Source organism: Bradysia coprophila, unplaced genomic scaffold, assembly GCF_014529535.1.
Source record: "Bradysia coprophila strain Holo2 unplaced genomic scaffold, BU_Bcop_v1 contig_350, whole genome shotgun sequence".
Lineage (NCBI taxonomy): Eukaryota > Metazoa > Arthropoda > Insecta > Diptera > Sciaridae > Bradysia > Bradysia coprophila.
Genome location: NW_023503608.1, coordinates 3,499,701 through 3,514,778, shown reverse-complemented (window position 1 = coordinate 3,514,778; position 15,078 = coordinate 3,499,701). Strand labels below are relative to the sequence as shown.

General features: G+C 35.5%; 2 protein-coding genes and 2 long non-coding RNA genes across 7 annotated transcripts in view; 2 read left to right on the top strand and 2 right to left on the bottom strand.

Annotated features, from left to right (window-relative positions):
- Positions 1–2,117: 2,117 nt before the first annotated feature.
- The window catches only part of LOC119080271, a 25,461-nt gene continuing 12,500 nt past the window's right edge, over positions 2,118–15,078 (top strand). The window contains exons 1-3 of one of the 3 annotated variants that reach the window (XM_037188533.1): positions 2,118–2,130; positions 12,276–12,404; positions 12,774–12,846. In XM_037188533.1, coding sequence (XP_037044428.1) covers positions 12,827–12,846 — 20 coding nt within the window. In that variant the 5' untranslated portion in view covers positions 2,118–2,130; positions 12,276–12,404; positions 12,774–12,826. Of the gene's footprint in view, positions 2,131–12,203; positions 12,405–12,773; positions 12,847–14,221; positions 14,346–15,078 lie in introns of those variants that run through there. The other 2 variants (XM_037188532.1, XM_037188534.1) reach the window with 2 other exon arrangements.
- On the top strand, positions 2,546–3,519 carry LOC119080274. The gene is made up of 4 exons (XM_037188540.1): positions 2,546–2,677; positions 2,743–2,949; positions 3,005–3,148; positions 3,207–3,519. Exons 1-4 carry the CDS (start codon positions 2,617–2,619, stop codon positions 3,413–3,415), a joined length of 621 nt encoding a protein of 206 aa, XP_037044435.1. The 5' UTR covers positions 2,546–2,616; the 3' UTR covers positions 3,416–3,519.
- The window catches only part of LOC119080276, a 25,848-nt gene continuing 21,694 nt past the window's right edge, over positions 10,925–15,078 (bottom strand). The window contains exons 1-4 of one of the 2 annotated variants that reach the window (XR_005088301.1): positions 11,902–12,030; positions 11,442–11,830; positions 11,127–11,378; positions 10,925–11,058 (exon numbers count right to left, since the gene is read on the bottom strand). This is a non-coding gene — a long non-coding RNA (uncharacterized LOC119080276). Of the gene's footprint in view, positions 11,059–11,126; positions 11,379–11,441; positions 11,831–11,901; positions 12,031–15,078 lie in introns of those variants that run through there. The other variant, XR_005088302.1, reaches the window with a different exon arrangement.
- Positions 14,565–15,078, bottom strand: part of LOC119080275 — a 9,090-nt gene continuing 8,576 nt past the window's right edge. Inside the window, exon 3 of the long non-coding RNA XR_005088300.1 lies at positions 14,565–14,611. This is a non-coding gene — a long non-coding RNA (uncharacterized LOC119080275). The remainder of the gene's footprint in view (positions 14,612–15,078) is intronic.

The window sequence follows — 15,078 nt, the reverse complement described above, 5'->3', positions numbered from 1 at the left end:
GTACCTTTCAAACAAAAAAAAATTATGAAATTCGGTCAAAGTTTACTCGAGATATTAACAGAAAACACCACCTTCACTGTACGGCCGAGTAGCCACATATAAGCTCACTCCAAGAGACCTAGCTCACGCTCTGGTGAATCGAATTTCATAAACTTTTTTTTCCCTGATTGGTACGGTCGATACCTATCTAATAAAGCAAAATCCATCTAAATACGTTCAAATTTGGCCAACCTACAAGCAAAAACGGCTTGCCGCCCTGTACCTAGTTCACACCAAGGGGTCTAACTCACGAGTCGGTCATCCGATTTCCATAAACTTTTTTTTTGTCGATCGTTATTGTAAATACCTTTCATTTGACGTATCACTTACAAGTGTAGTGCTTAAATGTCTGGAGATATCGTCGAAAAACAGTTAGGCACTTATTGGGCCCCAGCTCCGGAAGGGTCGACCCAAAATCGCCCATCTTCGAACTTAGCCTCACTATTTTGACTATCTTTCAGGGAAAAAAAAATTTTGAAATCGGATTTGATTTACTCAAGATATCGACGTGACAGACGGACAGACGGACAGACGGACAGACAAAATTTTTTATTGTGGATTCGTTATCTATGAACATAGGCAAACACTTTGCCCTTACCGTCTGCTTCGAATTCCATCAATTACACACGGCATCGTAATCCTATAAGCCCCTTCGTACTTCGTACGGGGCTAAAAAATCTTTGTCATTTAAACGTCCTTAAAGTCCTTTAAACTTTTACGGAGGAACACACATAGAAATTCCGTAAAATCATAGGAAAATCCTTGAAATGGCTCAAGAAAATCAAATCAAAAGAAAAAAATCCTTGAAAATTGAAAAAACAATAATTATTCATTCATTTATAATCGGCTTAATACAAGTGGACTATTAATTGTACAATAGAAAAAAGTTAAATTCACGTTAACAAGAGAAAAATCGTGAGAATTTTCAAAATTAGAAAAAAATTAGAAACAAACCAGAAATAGTCGAAGTAGCGTGGGCCCAATCATAGTTGAACGAATGAACCAAAAACTGAGTCAGTCGATCGAGGATGATGTGGCGTTGAACATTTTACAGGCGTTGTTGAATGGTCAATTAGTGACGCGACCATTCCAATAGTCTTTGATGTAAATAATGCCGTTGTTTTTAAGTGCTCTCGTTGTGAACGTTATTTGCGAACAAGGACTCGGCGAGTTGATTTTCCCGTAAGCAGCGAATGAATAAACAAAACACATGCGTTCACCCTTCGACGGATCAAAGTTTGCAAACCGAACTTCGTACATCTTTCAACGTATAGGCTCAAGACGTAGTTGTTGTCAGCGCGGTGACGGTAGTCGCCATTAAGATGCATAATAAATCCTTTGAAAATCTATGCTGGTAAAATTTGGTGTAGCTTTCAGCTTAAGATTATTAGAGTGTTCTTAGGTACTCAGTCAACCACGGCAGAGTAAAACGGGTTTCAATAGTTCAATTTGTCCACATTTAGAGAGCATACATACATACTACCAAACATTTCATACTTCACCTTGGGACCGCAATTACGCTTTTTCCTGTCTAGGTATAATTACTCTTAGTTTTCCATGTCAATGCTAGGAGCAGTTCTATGATTTGACTCTTCACCGAAATCAAATTACAAAGTTCGATAGGTTTCGAGAGCTTTTTTGCAAACCTATTTTGAACATTTTTTCGTTAAAGGATGTCAATAGATTAAGATTGTCTCGTTCGGTATGTGTTTTTTATGTAGATGGTAGCACGAGGTTTCGGTGGGTTTTGAAATTTAGTTTCTCTATGTTGCCCACATTGCAATGTGAACTATGTCCAAGGTCTTTAATTTGTGCTAGGTGAAGTCCCCTTATACGTGTTGCAATGTATAAAAAATAAAAATCAAAACCCACCAGAAACCGGTGGCGATTTACTTGTCAACGGACGATACATAAACAAGTTCCTTAATCTATAATCGGAAAAAATGTGAACGTCATTGCTGAATGACTTCATCCGACTTAGACCAACAATAATTTGATTTTTTGATATTTATGATTATTACAAAAAAAAAAAGAATAAGTAATGTTCAACTTAGAAAAGAATAAACTCAAGTCATTTCTACGAATAATACGGTTCAGAATTTCCAAACGTGTGCCTCCTAAAATGAACATAGGTCAAACGAAGAACAGATAACTGTTCAATGTCGCAAACATTTTATTGATTGGTAAGTATACGTATACACTTGCACCATTCACAAGTTTTGCTAAAATATAATAAACTTGCGTCACAAATTTTTTTGTCAAACATTTTAATAAACATTTACACACAACGGGAGATAAAGCTGACTTTACTGCACGAATGTAAGACTTTACCTAAAGCATTCCATAGTAAAACATAAACTATTTCCATAAAAGATGATTGATGAATATTGTATGTGATATGGACTTAGCATTCGGCTCGAACCAGATAATGTTACGTAAGAAGTAGTATTTCTATCATTTGTCCCCTAAGATGTGTCATGTACAATTGACACATCTTTTGAACTTAGAAAATATGGAAGATAATTCCTTTGCTAAAATCTTAGTTTGTATTTGCAAGTAATCAAGTAAACAGTTCCGATGATCCAAAAACATTTTTTTATAAGCTTGTGTGCTTGCTTTCTTTTGGTCGATCCATTGAGTACGTGTAAAATAGAAACTCATTAAATTGTATCGTAAATTTTAATTTCCCATTTTGTTACGAAGCTGCTGCTGAGGAGACAATTTGTAAGGAATTTTCGGTGCACAGTTACGTATACAATAAGTTCTACAATCTCAGTCGGATTAATGGTGTCCGATCCGATGACTACTTTGTCAAACTACCAGTTACTTTCGATTCGGATCGTGGAGATATTCACGTTGCATTCTCAGAGTCAACTGATACTAAAAATGCCAGTCGAGTCTACGAATTCGGTAAATTGAAAATTTGTTGTTATTTTACAACATCATTAATTCACATTTTCTCAAGCTCTTGGCAGCTACGACAATACCTTATTCGAGATAAGAAGAAAGGATTTTCTTCTCGAGAAGCGAGATTTTAATGGAAATAGATTTGCAGACTATAGTGTACCAACGGATCGTGAATTCAACGTTGAATTTTCAATTTCCAGAAGTGAGTTTTCGTTGATTTTCCTATAGAACATTTATTCAAAAGTAATGTGCTTGTTTAGGTGGTGTTGTTCAAATAGTTGAGGCAGGATCTGGATTCAAACTCAGTCTCATTGATCAGCTACCAGTTATAGATGTGAAATACGTTTCGTTCGCCGGATATCGCGATGCACTCACAAAAGTTACATTTGATTGTGTCAATGTTGGGACAACCGAAATTAACTCATCAACAAAATTAGCCGAAAACGATGACAAAATTAATGAGATATGAAAGTTGATATGTTACCGGCATTTACAAGTAAAACATCTTGTTGAAATCTATGTTGAAAATATTTACTCAAATTGAAACAAGCAAAAGAGTCGAGATAATTATAGTTTTGATATGCTCGATCACAGATAATAGAATTTGTCTTTCGTTGTGAATTTGTTTTATTTAACACAATTTTAGTGACTCGGTCCCTTCATGCTGCGTCACTCATTTTTAAATGAAATTGTCTGGCACTAGTTAAACCGACTCCTTCGAGATACGTGTGGCATTACTTTAACCGTTTATGCAGTTACAGAGCACAGTAGTACTTCAGAAATACCAAAATTTATCTTCAATGATAGATTAAGGTTACCTCGCTTAGTAAGTATTTATTAAGTTGGTGGAAGCACTGGTTTTCAGGGGGTAAAGTCCATATAAATACTGAGGTATAATGCAAATGCGGAATTACGCATGAATCCATTTACTTTCAGGGAATTTACTTTCGATAGGTTGATGATGGAAACATTACAAAAATGAATTCACAAGAAAGTCGGGATCCGTAGTTTCTTTGGTCCGCTGATGAGGGATTGCATTATACCTTCAGTGTTTATGTAGGTACTTTTGTATAATCGGTATTATTTATTTATTTGTTTTATGATCAATAAACAGGCCTTTCGACCCGACCCAATAACATATCAATCATTTACAAATCCTAAACAGAACTCTTTAAAAAATAATTGAAATCTCATATCCATTTTCTATTCCAGTCACTACTGATCCAAAACCATATTCATTCCGATGTTGATGACCAAATTCTTGAACGACCTAAATGAATCATCAAAAATGTCACAACCGGAAAAGTACTTGTCGTGATGTGATGATCTTGCATTCTATTTAGCGGCTCATTCTGTTCGGCATTACTTGAATATGTTGTTGTGTAAAAAATCGGTCTGTTCATCCCAAGATTCCTTCTGGTCAGTCTGCCACAATCGTGATACGTAATCAACTGGTTCAAGGTCGTGTCCATGTGGTAGTAAATGATCTTGTAAAGAACGATTTCATCATTTCCCAATCGGGTTCCCTTCAGTGACATCAGTTTGGAATGTTCTAGGCGTCCAGCATAATCAGGTTTAGGTAAATTGAATTTATAGAAAAACATTCTGGTGTACTTTCGCTGTACCCGTTCTACCACATCGATATACTTCTTGTACATAGGATTCCATACCACATTGCAATAATCAAGCCGGCTCCTCACCAAGGAATTGTACAACGTAATAAGACTTTCAGGTTTTTTGAAAACTTACCACACCTGAAAATGAATCCAAGCATTTGGTGCGCCTTCCTTGTCGTCACGTTGTTGTGTGCAGCGAATGAAAGTTTGCTGAAAGTTTGCCTAAAATAGAACCCCGAGGTACTCCTGAAGTCGGTGTAATGCGTCGAGATCTTCCACCACCAATTGCCACAAACTGTGATCGATCCGATAAATAAGATTCGAACCATTGAGTCAATGACTTGCTTAATCCAGGTCTTATCAATTTATTGAGAAGACGACCGTGTAATATGCGGTCAAAGATGACCTCCGTTTGCCAATGATTGCGATACTGAAGTGATAAATTCTAACAAATTTGATTGCGTTGACCGTCGTGAGAAAAAACAATGTTGAGAGTTGTGGATCTTACTTTTGAGCCTTTCAAATAACACATAAAAAACCAGTCTCTCAAAAACTTTAGATACCGCACACAGAATAGATACTGCTTTGTAATTGGTTACATCCTGCTTGTTGCCGTCCTTAAATATCGGAGATATAAAACTCAATTTCCAACGATTTGGAAATATCCGTTCATTAAGAGACTTATTGACCAAGATAGATAATGCATGTGTTCCAACTTGTAAAAATAAAAAATCCAAACCCGATGTTGACCAGTGATGACTGGCTTGACGAAAGAATTATGCGAGAACCAATTCATTTCTCTATTGCATTTATTGTCCAAATTGTTTCACTCCAACACAACGTTCATCAAATCTACATCCTGTAACATACAAGCTATTCATCTGTTATCGGTAACGACGACAAAAATAATGACAAGCTCTGGGTAATATGGTCTTTAAATAGTAAAATGCATGTTAAAAAAGTTGAAGTACAAGATCTGAAATCAACAAATTGAAAATACTTTGATCGATGGAAGTAATAGACCCGATAACAATACTGGTCGTATGCCTGCCGTCTATAGCAGTATATAATCTGTGCTCCAAATCACACAACCACAGCACTTTTCCTAGCATGAACACAGAATTGAGAAGTGTGATTAATATGCGTTGCCTTAATTTGTAATTGTTGCTGCGTAAATTGTTTTTGTTGAATCCCATCCCATGTAGCATATCGTTTTCCTTGTTGTCTTTAAGATGTTCCTGCATCTTTATTAGACCGTATTCTGATTTAAATGGACTTCATAAATAGCAAAATAAAACATTTGAGAAGAAGCTGAAAAAAAACTTGAACCAAATCAATCTAGGACTAGAGGCGGACATGCATTTTAACGAAATTCACCAAGCCCGGTACGACCCAGTACAGTTCTCGTCTCAAAAAGTCCGATCTATAAACATTCCCTATCGAAATGAAAGCCTTCCGGCTAAAATCCGATCGAATGGGATGAAAACTCGGGTCACTCTAAAGTCTTGGGTGATCCGTTCACCTCTAATCTAGGACAACATTTTCATTGAACTTCAACGAATTTTATTCGGGCCCTTCACGGAATCCAAACAGCGTAAGGTTAGGTCCGAATTAATTGTCTGTCACCCATTAATTATTGCTCGTGGGGATTTAAATAGCCCAGAACGAATTGAATTCTTTTTTTTTGGCTGAGTTAGAGCGCATTTATGTAATTTATTATTTAAATATAAATAGAAAAATTAGTGCAATATAGAAGCAATGAAATGTAATATGGCAATTTATAAATCAATTATTTACTTCATTCAAGGTATAATTATACGTATTACAGTGACAACTGCTGGACAAAACATGGTTAAAGCTAATTCATTTGTGATTTCGGTTCGGCATTTAGTCACTCGATGGCTGCGATTACGTACACATTTTCATTCACAAGAACAGTACTCACCCAAAATCGGAATGTTGATGATACGGTTTAAGCTTTTGTACAAACTATTTCAATTCGTCGGTTTCGCGCCCATCAACATACAAAAGAAAGACCAGAAAATCAACAATTTCGTCGACAATGGCGTTAATCTAATTCCAACCGTATTGACCACGATTATAAGTCTGTTCATATCTTACTTCCTTCTCGTTCATCCGCATTTCGAGAGCTATGGACCTATTCACGGTATCATCAATTTGGCGTCGCTTGGGAGCTTACTACTCATTGTTATAACTGGAAATAGCCAAAGTTTCTTCAAAAAATGTGCGCATCGAAAGATGAACAACAAAATAACTCAGATTGAACTAAAAATGTTTACAGAAGTGCCGATCGAATCGCCATTCGTCAATGCATACAAACTAAAGATTTTTTCGATTTTCTTTCTTTTCTTTTTGTCGCAAGGGCTAGTTTTCTATGAATCATACATTGCATCGTCCTCCGCTATGCTATCATCGTTCTTTACGTCCCTATTTCGATTCGTATTTCCAATGGCCGTTTTGCATGTGGTTCTATATAGTGACACGGTTTCAAACTTTCTGTATTGTCTGAATGCTCAAATTGGGAATACGTATTTACATCAGAGTTCTAGTAAAGTGGAGCGTTTAAAAAACGTTAAATTAATGCACATGGAATCGTGGAAAGTGCTCTCGCAAATTAATCGATACTTCGGATGGAACTTAATTTTTCTTGTAATTAATTCGTTCGTTTACATAACGTACCAACTGTATTGGATATTTGTTACATTGGAGAAACAATGGGATAAACTTGGTGTAATAGGTTTGTCACTTTTAAAGATTTTTTTAACAGTCCTAAATATTGAGTATTCGACTTACACTAATCATTTTTGAGCTGTCAAAATACTTATGGACGGAAGAATCTTATTTCGTAATTAATTTTTAAAAGGCAGGAGCAGACGACGAAAATCCATTCAAAAAGAAGGGACCTAAACCCCTTATAATCGTTTACATATTCGTTTCATCAAAGGCTCTCTACTAGGCAAACGTTGACCGATTTTTAAAAGTCGGATTCGTTCCTTACATCCGCCGCTTATACAATGACAACAAATGAATGAGCGTGATATGGATTTTTATTGTGCGCAAAAATTTTTGAAAACGCAAATAATTTTTGTGGCACTTCACACAAAATAAGTAAAACGTCGAAGAAAGATCAAATATATATCGCCCTAATCACCTAAAGCCTGAACTACCTAAAAAAAAGTGAAAATAAAAAAGTTTCCACAAAAATTATTTGCGTTTTCAAAAAATTTTGCGCACAATAAAAATCCATATCACGCTCATTCATTTGTTGTCATTGTATAAGCGGCGGATGTAAGGAACAAATCCGACGTTTAAAAATCGGTCAACTTTTGCCTGGTAGAGAGCCTTTGGTTTCATTCATTTATATTAGTAAGTGTTTTGCACCTAAATCAAAGGCCTACTTATGAATTTAGGTCCCTCGTCAAAGTCGACTGCTCTTGCTATGGGGGTATACAAAGATTTCCAAATCCTACTTATCACTATCTTAAATGCAGCTCTTTACTTTTTGAACGTCTTTCAGAGGGAGCAGTTTCGCTATTTTACGGCCTCACTAGTCTATACATTCTGATCAGCTCATGTCAATCGTGTTCCTTGGAGGTAAATTGTAAATTATATTACGAGTGGATACGAAGTGAATATTTGCAGGAGCAGTTATCAACGAAGAGAAACCATGTGGGAACGAGCTAGGTTCTGAAAGAACAGGTTAAGACACATACGAATGTAGCTGGTACGCTAACAGTTTAGTATAATATTTTTCTTATAAATTTTTAGTACTCAGTAAATTCCCTTCTAACTTCATGGAGGTGCTAGAAATTTTTGGTTCCACTGCCTTCGTGTCTACTGATTAACACGGTGGTCAGTGGTGTCTAAATTACTTCTTTCAGAACCTAGAGATAAGGTTTATAGCGACGAGTCCAGCAAAAATTCACCTGTATACATATACAAGCTATACACCATAGCAGCTCTCTAACACCGACCAACACAAACGTTTGTCGAAAAGAGGCCTGAAGCCACTAATTTTTTTTCATATAAACAACATTTTCCTCGTATTTTCGAATAAACGAAAGTCTTTGTGTTGTGTTACGACATTAAGATTGGCAGCCCTCAAGTTTGAATTTAAACAGGTTGTCGGATTTACGTCGTATTTGTTCTAACTTGAAATTTATTTGTTCATTCTATTAAGTCAGCTCCTATCTAGATCCCTAATTTGACTTTCGGAAAACCGATACTGCCATTTTACTTTACTATATGTCGTAGCTGTGCCGATGCTAGATCGATGCTATTGTTACACCAAAGTAGTTATTTATATAGACTGCAAAAGAGATGGCGGTCTACATTTTTAAAATTTTAGCAGACTCTTTACGAATGTGTGGTCGCGCTTTCAGATTTTTAAAATGTGGATAACCATGAATACAGACAAACCAGTCTACCTTTGCCGATTTATCCTGCCCAAAGTCAAAAATCTCTCGAGGTGTTCGACGCCTGCCTTCTAAGTCTTTTGTAACGTTAGACTACAATAAATCATTTTCAATGACGTTTGAGACGTCAATTCAAATAAGCTTACCACACAGCTAACCAAGATAGGTCTGTTCGAGTATAACTCTGTGAGTCTGTTCCAAGGTTATTTGAGCTGTCAATACGTCGTCCATAGAGCCATAACCAAAAAATTATTGTTGACGAAATGTTCGCAAAAGCGTTGAGGGGCTCTCTTTCGTTTTCAGCTTTGCAAAAATCGTGTTTACGTACGATAGAACCGGCCTATGTCAAAAAAATGGATATTAAGCTTTCATTTCTTGAGATTAGCTTTGTGAAATTGACAGCTTATTTGAGAGAAGAAACAAATGATGAAAATGATGCATTTCATGTGAAATTTGGAAATACCATTTGCCGAATTTTTTACGGTACACATCGTGTAATACACAAACCGTCTACCATTGTGGTCTACCATTACAAAAAATAAAAAAAAATTAAATTGTCGATTTACAAGCCCTACATGGTCTAATTACTTCAAGGCACAACATCTTACTGAAAATATTGAAAGCTTTGTTTTCTGGAGTGTTGACAACGAAAAAATTCACACACTGAAACTGGAAATCTTTCATCAAATCAACAATCTTTCTATGAATATTACGGCTTGCGATTTCTTTTGCCTCGACAGACGACTTTTAGGAAGTGTAAGCTACATTTTAATTTTCATTGCGGTAATGTAAACCATTAATTTTTTAGGTTATCACTAGCTGTTCCTTGTACATCGTTACGTTTATTCAGTTCTTCATTGCTGCTGAGACAAAGCCGTAATCGCCTTTATGTACATTTGATTTAAAGGTTGTTGTTAAATTAACAATGTTAATCCTTTTTTTTAAATAAAATTAATTTGAAAACTGCAATATTGCCACATTAATCAATTAATTTTATGCGATAAATATATGTGGTCGGCGTTTGTTCAATCAAATCGTTTGTAACATTTGGTTCGTGTTTACTATAGAAGCATGTTTGGATAATAAATTATGTATCAAACGTTTCGATTATCAGGCTTTTCATAAAACAAAGGTAAAAATATTCTTGGAACGAATAATTGAGCTCGTATTCATGCTGATGTCATTTAGCTTTCAATTAAAGCTATTTTGCTATACGTTTCAGAGTATCAGTATGGTAACACCTATATACGACATAAATAATAAACTTGCCGATTATACTGTTGATTCATTGATTGTTTTGGGAGGTGATGGAACAAAGTGTCCATCGGTATTTTCGTACTGACCGAACATTTTAATTACCAACAGAACATGGATCCTGTAATTTTTCCATGGAATAAATCTAGCTTTTATCTGTGACACCTGCAGTATGAAGTTTTTTCAATGTTCTCTAAGGTTGTTTTGGGCGCTTCAGAAAAGAGTCAAGCCCGGTCTGGTCTTATGTGCATTCGAGGTTTTTTTTGTCCTAACGAATACCCCTTTGCATTTCTCTCGTGATTCATATAATTTCTCCTCATTCCACGTCCGAAGAGCTTCTGAGTAGCCAGTACAGGCCGGGAGGATTGGCTATTTGATGTAAACTGTCAGAATACGACTATACCATATTCTAACACAACACATAATAAAGATGTGCTGTGCACTTTTTAACACATTGAAATTAATTGCGGCTTGCCAACTTTCGGCAACCTGGACTTTACTTAAATAGTCGAGGAATGCCTCCAAATAAATTTCTAAAAATCCAAAACTGAATTCTACATGAGGCATTCCACGAATATTTAAGTAAAGTCCAGGGTGCCGAAAGTTGACAAACCGCAATTATTTTGAATGTATTAAAAGTATGAACAATTTTGTACACGGTTTGGATGGTAGACTTTCCAATTTATCCCAAAATTAATTCCCAAAAATTGTATTACAGTGTAATGCATGTGTTAGGCCGTATTCAGCTGTGATAGCAAGGATGTTGCCACAAAAATTAGGACTATTTCTTTGTTGAACCATATTTGCTATGAAAATAAATAGATTCGTCACATTGGAAATGCTGAAAATTATAGGTATTACCGATGCTGATTACCTGATTAGCGTGTAAGCAACGCACTCTCATGGGAGGTGATTTTGTTTATATGAAATCGCTATGTCCTCCGCTCCATACAAAGTTTGACATTCGACCATACCTGGTGTTGACGTTTCATTGGTTTGCATAGCTCTCCAGCTTCAAGCATGAACACAACGATGTCTATTCACTCATGCTTTTCGTAGCTATTTCGAATTGACTTCGTCACACTAGAGCTACGCAGCTGTTTTTGTATTTGTAACCACTTTGAAACTAAAATAAATAAATGATATGAAATGGAAATGAAATGAAATGTAAACTGTTGTTTCAACTCACACAACGAATCGAAAGAAACGTATCAGAATCTGACATTTTATATGGACTTTAGGACTTGTGTCACATTCACCTTCTCAGAGTTTTTTGATTGATAACAGTTGTTATGGAATATGTTTCTAAGTTAGTATTGTCGGCTGTATCAAAAACATTAAACTATCGACCTACCATTTTTGTACAGTTTATTCTAAATAGCCTCAACGTAAACAAAGACACATTCCTCTGAGGATTTTGTTTTCATTTGCAAACCTTACAAAGACTGATTTTGATTCAACTTGAACACTTTGAAGCTGATAAAAAATTGTGAAGCTCATTGTAAAATTGCTTTGATTAGTTTTCAGCGGTTCTTTCTTCCAAACGCATTGTAGGCTCTTGAGTTTTGTTGATCTTTTCTGCAAGAAAATATTTATGAGACTCAATAATTTATGTCTGTCTTCAATATCTTTTAAAGAGAAAATATTACCCAAAATTCTCAGTATTACGGGTTACCGGTTCTTCAAACTGTAAATGCAAACCCACCCATAGTATAGTACCAAAATTTAATATACATAGCCCAAGGCAAAGGTTATCGCTTATTTTTGTCGTCGCTTATACAGACCACACAAAACACTAAACCGTCGAAAGTATTTTTAGTTATACACATAACAAGTTATACGATTCACAAGCATTGTGCGCACAACAGATACACTCTTGTCGTCAGAGAGCATTTACGAATTTATATGTGTGGAGTTTTTAGTGACGCTCTCATTATTCAATTTGCTGTGATGATTTCTAGTTTATATCAAACGCTATTCAAGTACGGTCACCAAATTAAATAGGAATTGTCGTTAATTCGAGATTGAATATTTGTTAATAATTATAAAATTTGTGGATAATTTGAAGTGATATTAGAATTTTAAATGACAACAGAAACAACGCTAAATCGAAAGATTGTAGCTGCTTTTTGTTTTAGTCCAGTGACGTAGTGTGAGTATTTAAACTTCAAGTGAATTAAAAAACCAAGTCGAATGGAAATAAGATGGTCATCTGTTATCGACAATGATGACAAAAATAAGCGACGCATTTTTGATTGTAGTGGATTATATAGGAAAATGTGTTGTTAACGCAGATGAAATAAAAGATTCACCAAACACTGGGCTATATTTTAAAGTAACTGATTTAAAAATTAAAGGAATTCTGTGTTGAAAAAAATCAAAATGGATAGAATTATACCACTAGTCTAGGATACATTCGACTTTTATTTCCATTTCGACACGAATCTCGCTAACATTCATTGTGAAATATTGTGCAATATTTTCGTTAATTGTTTTAATTATATTGTAACATCTTTTTTAGGTTGAACGAATCGAGCCATCGAGGACCCTTTCACAAATTCTAAAAAAATATAAATGCTGCCAGCCGGTTCTAAGTAAGTAAGTAACACAACTTTTTAAACTAAACACTAATTCATGACATAAATTTTTGCTGGCGCTGAGACGTTAAAGCAGAACTCTCGTTTGTATTGGTAAAAATACCTCAGACTGACGCACTCAGTTACTTTCACTTACGACGAGGTCGCCGGTTTCAGTCATAGTATTTAAATAATACTATACAATGTTAACGGTGAGAACTTTCTAAAGTGTTTCTTTTGTTCGCGTTTAAGGGCAATGTCAAAATGAAAGAATTTTTTTGTTGAATATTTGACGTTGGTATCGAATCTCGCTGAATCACTGTCTCCGTTAACATTGTATTATCATGCCATACATTTTTAGCCCCGTACGAAGTACAAAGGCTTATAGGATTACGATGCCGTGTGTAATTGATGGAATTCGAAGCAGACAGTAAGGGCAAAGAGTTTGCCTATATTCATAGATGACGAATCCGCAATAAAAAATTTGTCTGTCCGTCACGTCGATATCTTGAGTAAATCAAATCCGATTTCAAAAATTGTTTTTTCCTCTTAAAGATAGTCGAAATAGTGAGGCTAAGGTCGAAGATGGGCATATTCGGGTCGGCCCTTCGTGAGTTAGGGCCACCTAAGTGTTTTAAGGTCTTTTGGTGATATTTATGGCAAAATAAACGATGGAAATGTAAATGACACGGTAAATGATAGGTATTGATAGGAAAAAGTTTTTTTTTAAATCGGGTGAGTGGACCGTGAGTTAGGGCCTCAGAAGTGAAAGGCTACTCGGCCCTATGTGTATTTTACATATAAGTCGAGTAAATTTGATCCGTTTTTCCTAATTTTTGTTTCATTTAAAAGGTAGTCGAACACCGAATAGAATGTTGTTGAAAAAAAATTAAATTTGGGTCCTTGGACTAAGGCCCTATGTGTATTTTACATATAAATCGAGTAAATTTCATGCGTTTTTCGTGATTTTTGTTTCATTTGGAAGGTAATCAAAGGCCAAATAGAATGTAGTTGAAAAATTTTTTAAATTTGGGTCCTCGGACTGAGGCCGATACTAGGCCCTATGAGTATTTATACTCAATAAATTAAAATTTTAGGGCGATTTGAAATTTTTGTTTCATTTGAAAGGAACGTCGTACGGGGCTTCGTAATTGCCCTATGCGCAATTTCTAAGATGTACACATTACATAATAATTTTACTTTAACTACATTAACCGGCGCAATAGGCTTACGGTCAAAGTAGGCTGACAGACGCACTAGGGTCACGTACGCAATAGATATACGGGTTTGTACGGGGCTCAGTCGCAGCAAACGCTCCGACTGTTCTGATGGCTCGTTTTTGTTGAGTAGGCTTTGAGTCTTTTTGAAAAATTTTAATCGCAATAATTTATTCGTTGCGGTCATTTCATTTTCATTCGTTATCGAGCGATGTTGAATTTGTGAAGACTCAATTTTTGTAACTGAATAATTAACTGATGTGTGTTGTTTTTGTTGAAGACATAGACTGAATAGAAGAGGTAATTTTTTTCAAATATATTTTATAAAATACTAGTCACCAATATTTTCTTTTTCTTTGAGTTACCTGCAATTTCTACTGATTCATTTTGGATAATGTTTCTTCTAAGCACTCGAGATACTGGTCTCTAAATCTAATAAATCTTTAGAACACAATTTTACAGAATTTTTTTCCCAATTGGTCAATCTGCTCTGCTCCGTCTTGGTGAAACAGAAAAATCTCAACCAGCTGAAACAAACTTAGACACAAATTCGGTTGACATTAACTCTGTAATTGCGCTCGAATAAAATTGCTCTAATATTATTGCGCAATGTATTTCTTATGGCGCAATTATTATCGCACTCCAATTTTAGAGCGAATGGTGATTTCTTTTCATTTTACTTTCATTTAAAAAACCAATGAAAGTCTAGAACATGTATGGTCGATCGGCGACTTTACACTTTCCTTGTAAAAAACACGGTTTGTGTTATTGTTATTGCAGTAGCATAATATAGTTACTTTTGTAGTCGATAAATTTTCTGGCGTAATTCGATGGACCGTATTCGGCCAGGTTCAATATTTTCATATTCACCTAACAGTTCACCTGTATCTTAATACATATTAATTTTTTAGATTTTAAAAGTCTAGCGTCGTTTCAAAATAAAATTTCACTATCCTAATTTTTGGACATTTCACAGGCGTAAGCAGGGTTCGGACTGGCCGTATAGTAAAATCGTGCAAACCCGATCACGTCT

Coding starts and splice junctions, on each gene's coding strand:
- LOC119080274 (XM_037188540.1), top strand. CDS start 2,617: ATGATCCAAAAACATTTTTTTATAAGCTTGTGTGCTTGCTTTCTTTTG. Junction 2,950..3,004: donor CAGTCGAGTCTACGAATTCG/GTAAATTGAAAA, acceptor CATTTTCTCAAG/CTCTTGGCAGCTACGACAAT. Junction 3,149..3,206: donor TGAATTTTCAATTTCCAGAA/GTGAGTTTTCGT, acceptor GTGCTTGTTTAG/GTGGTGTTGTTCAAATAGTT.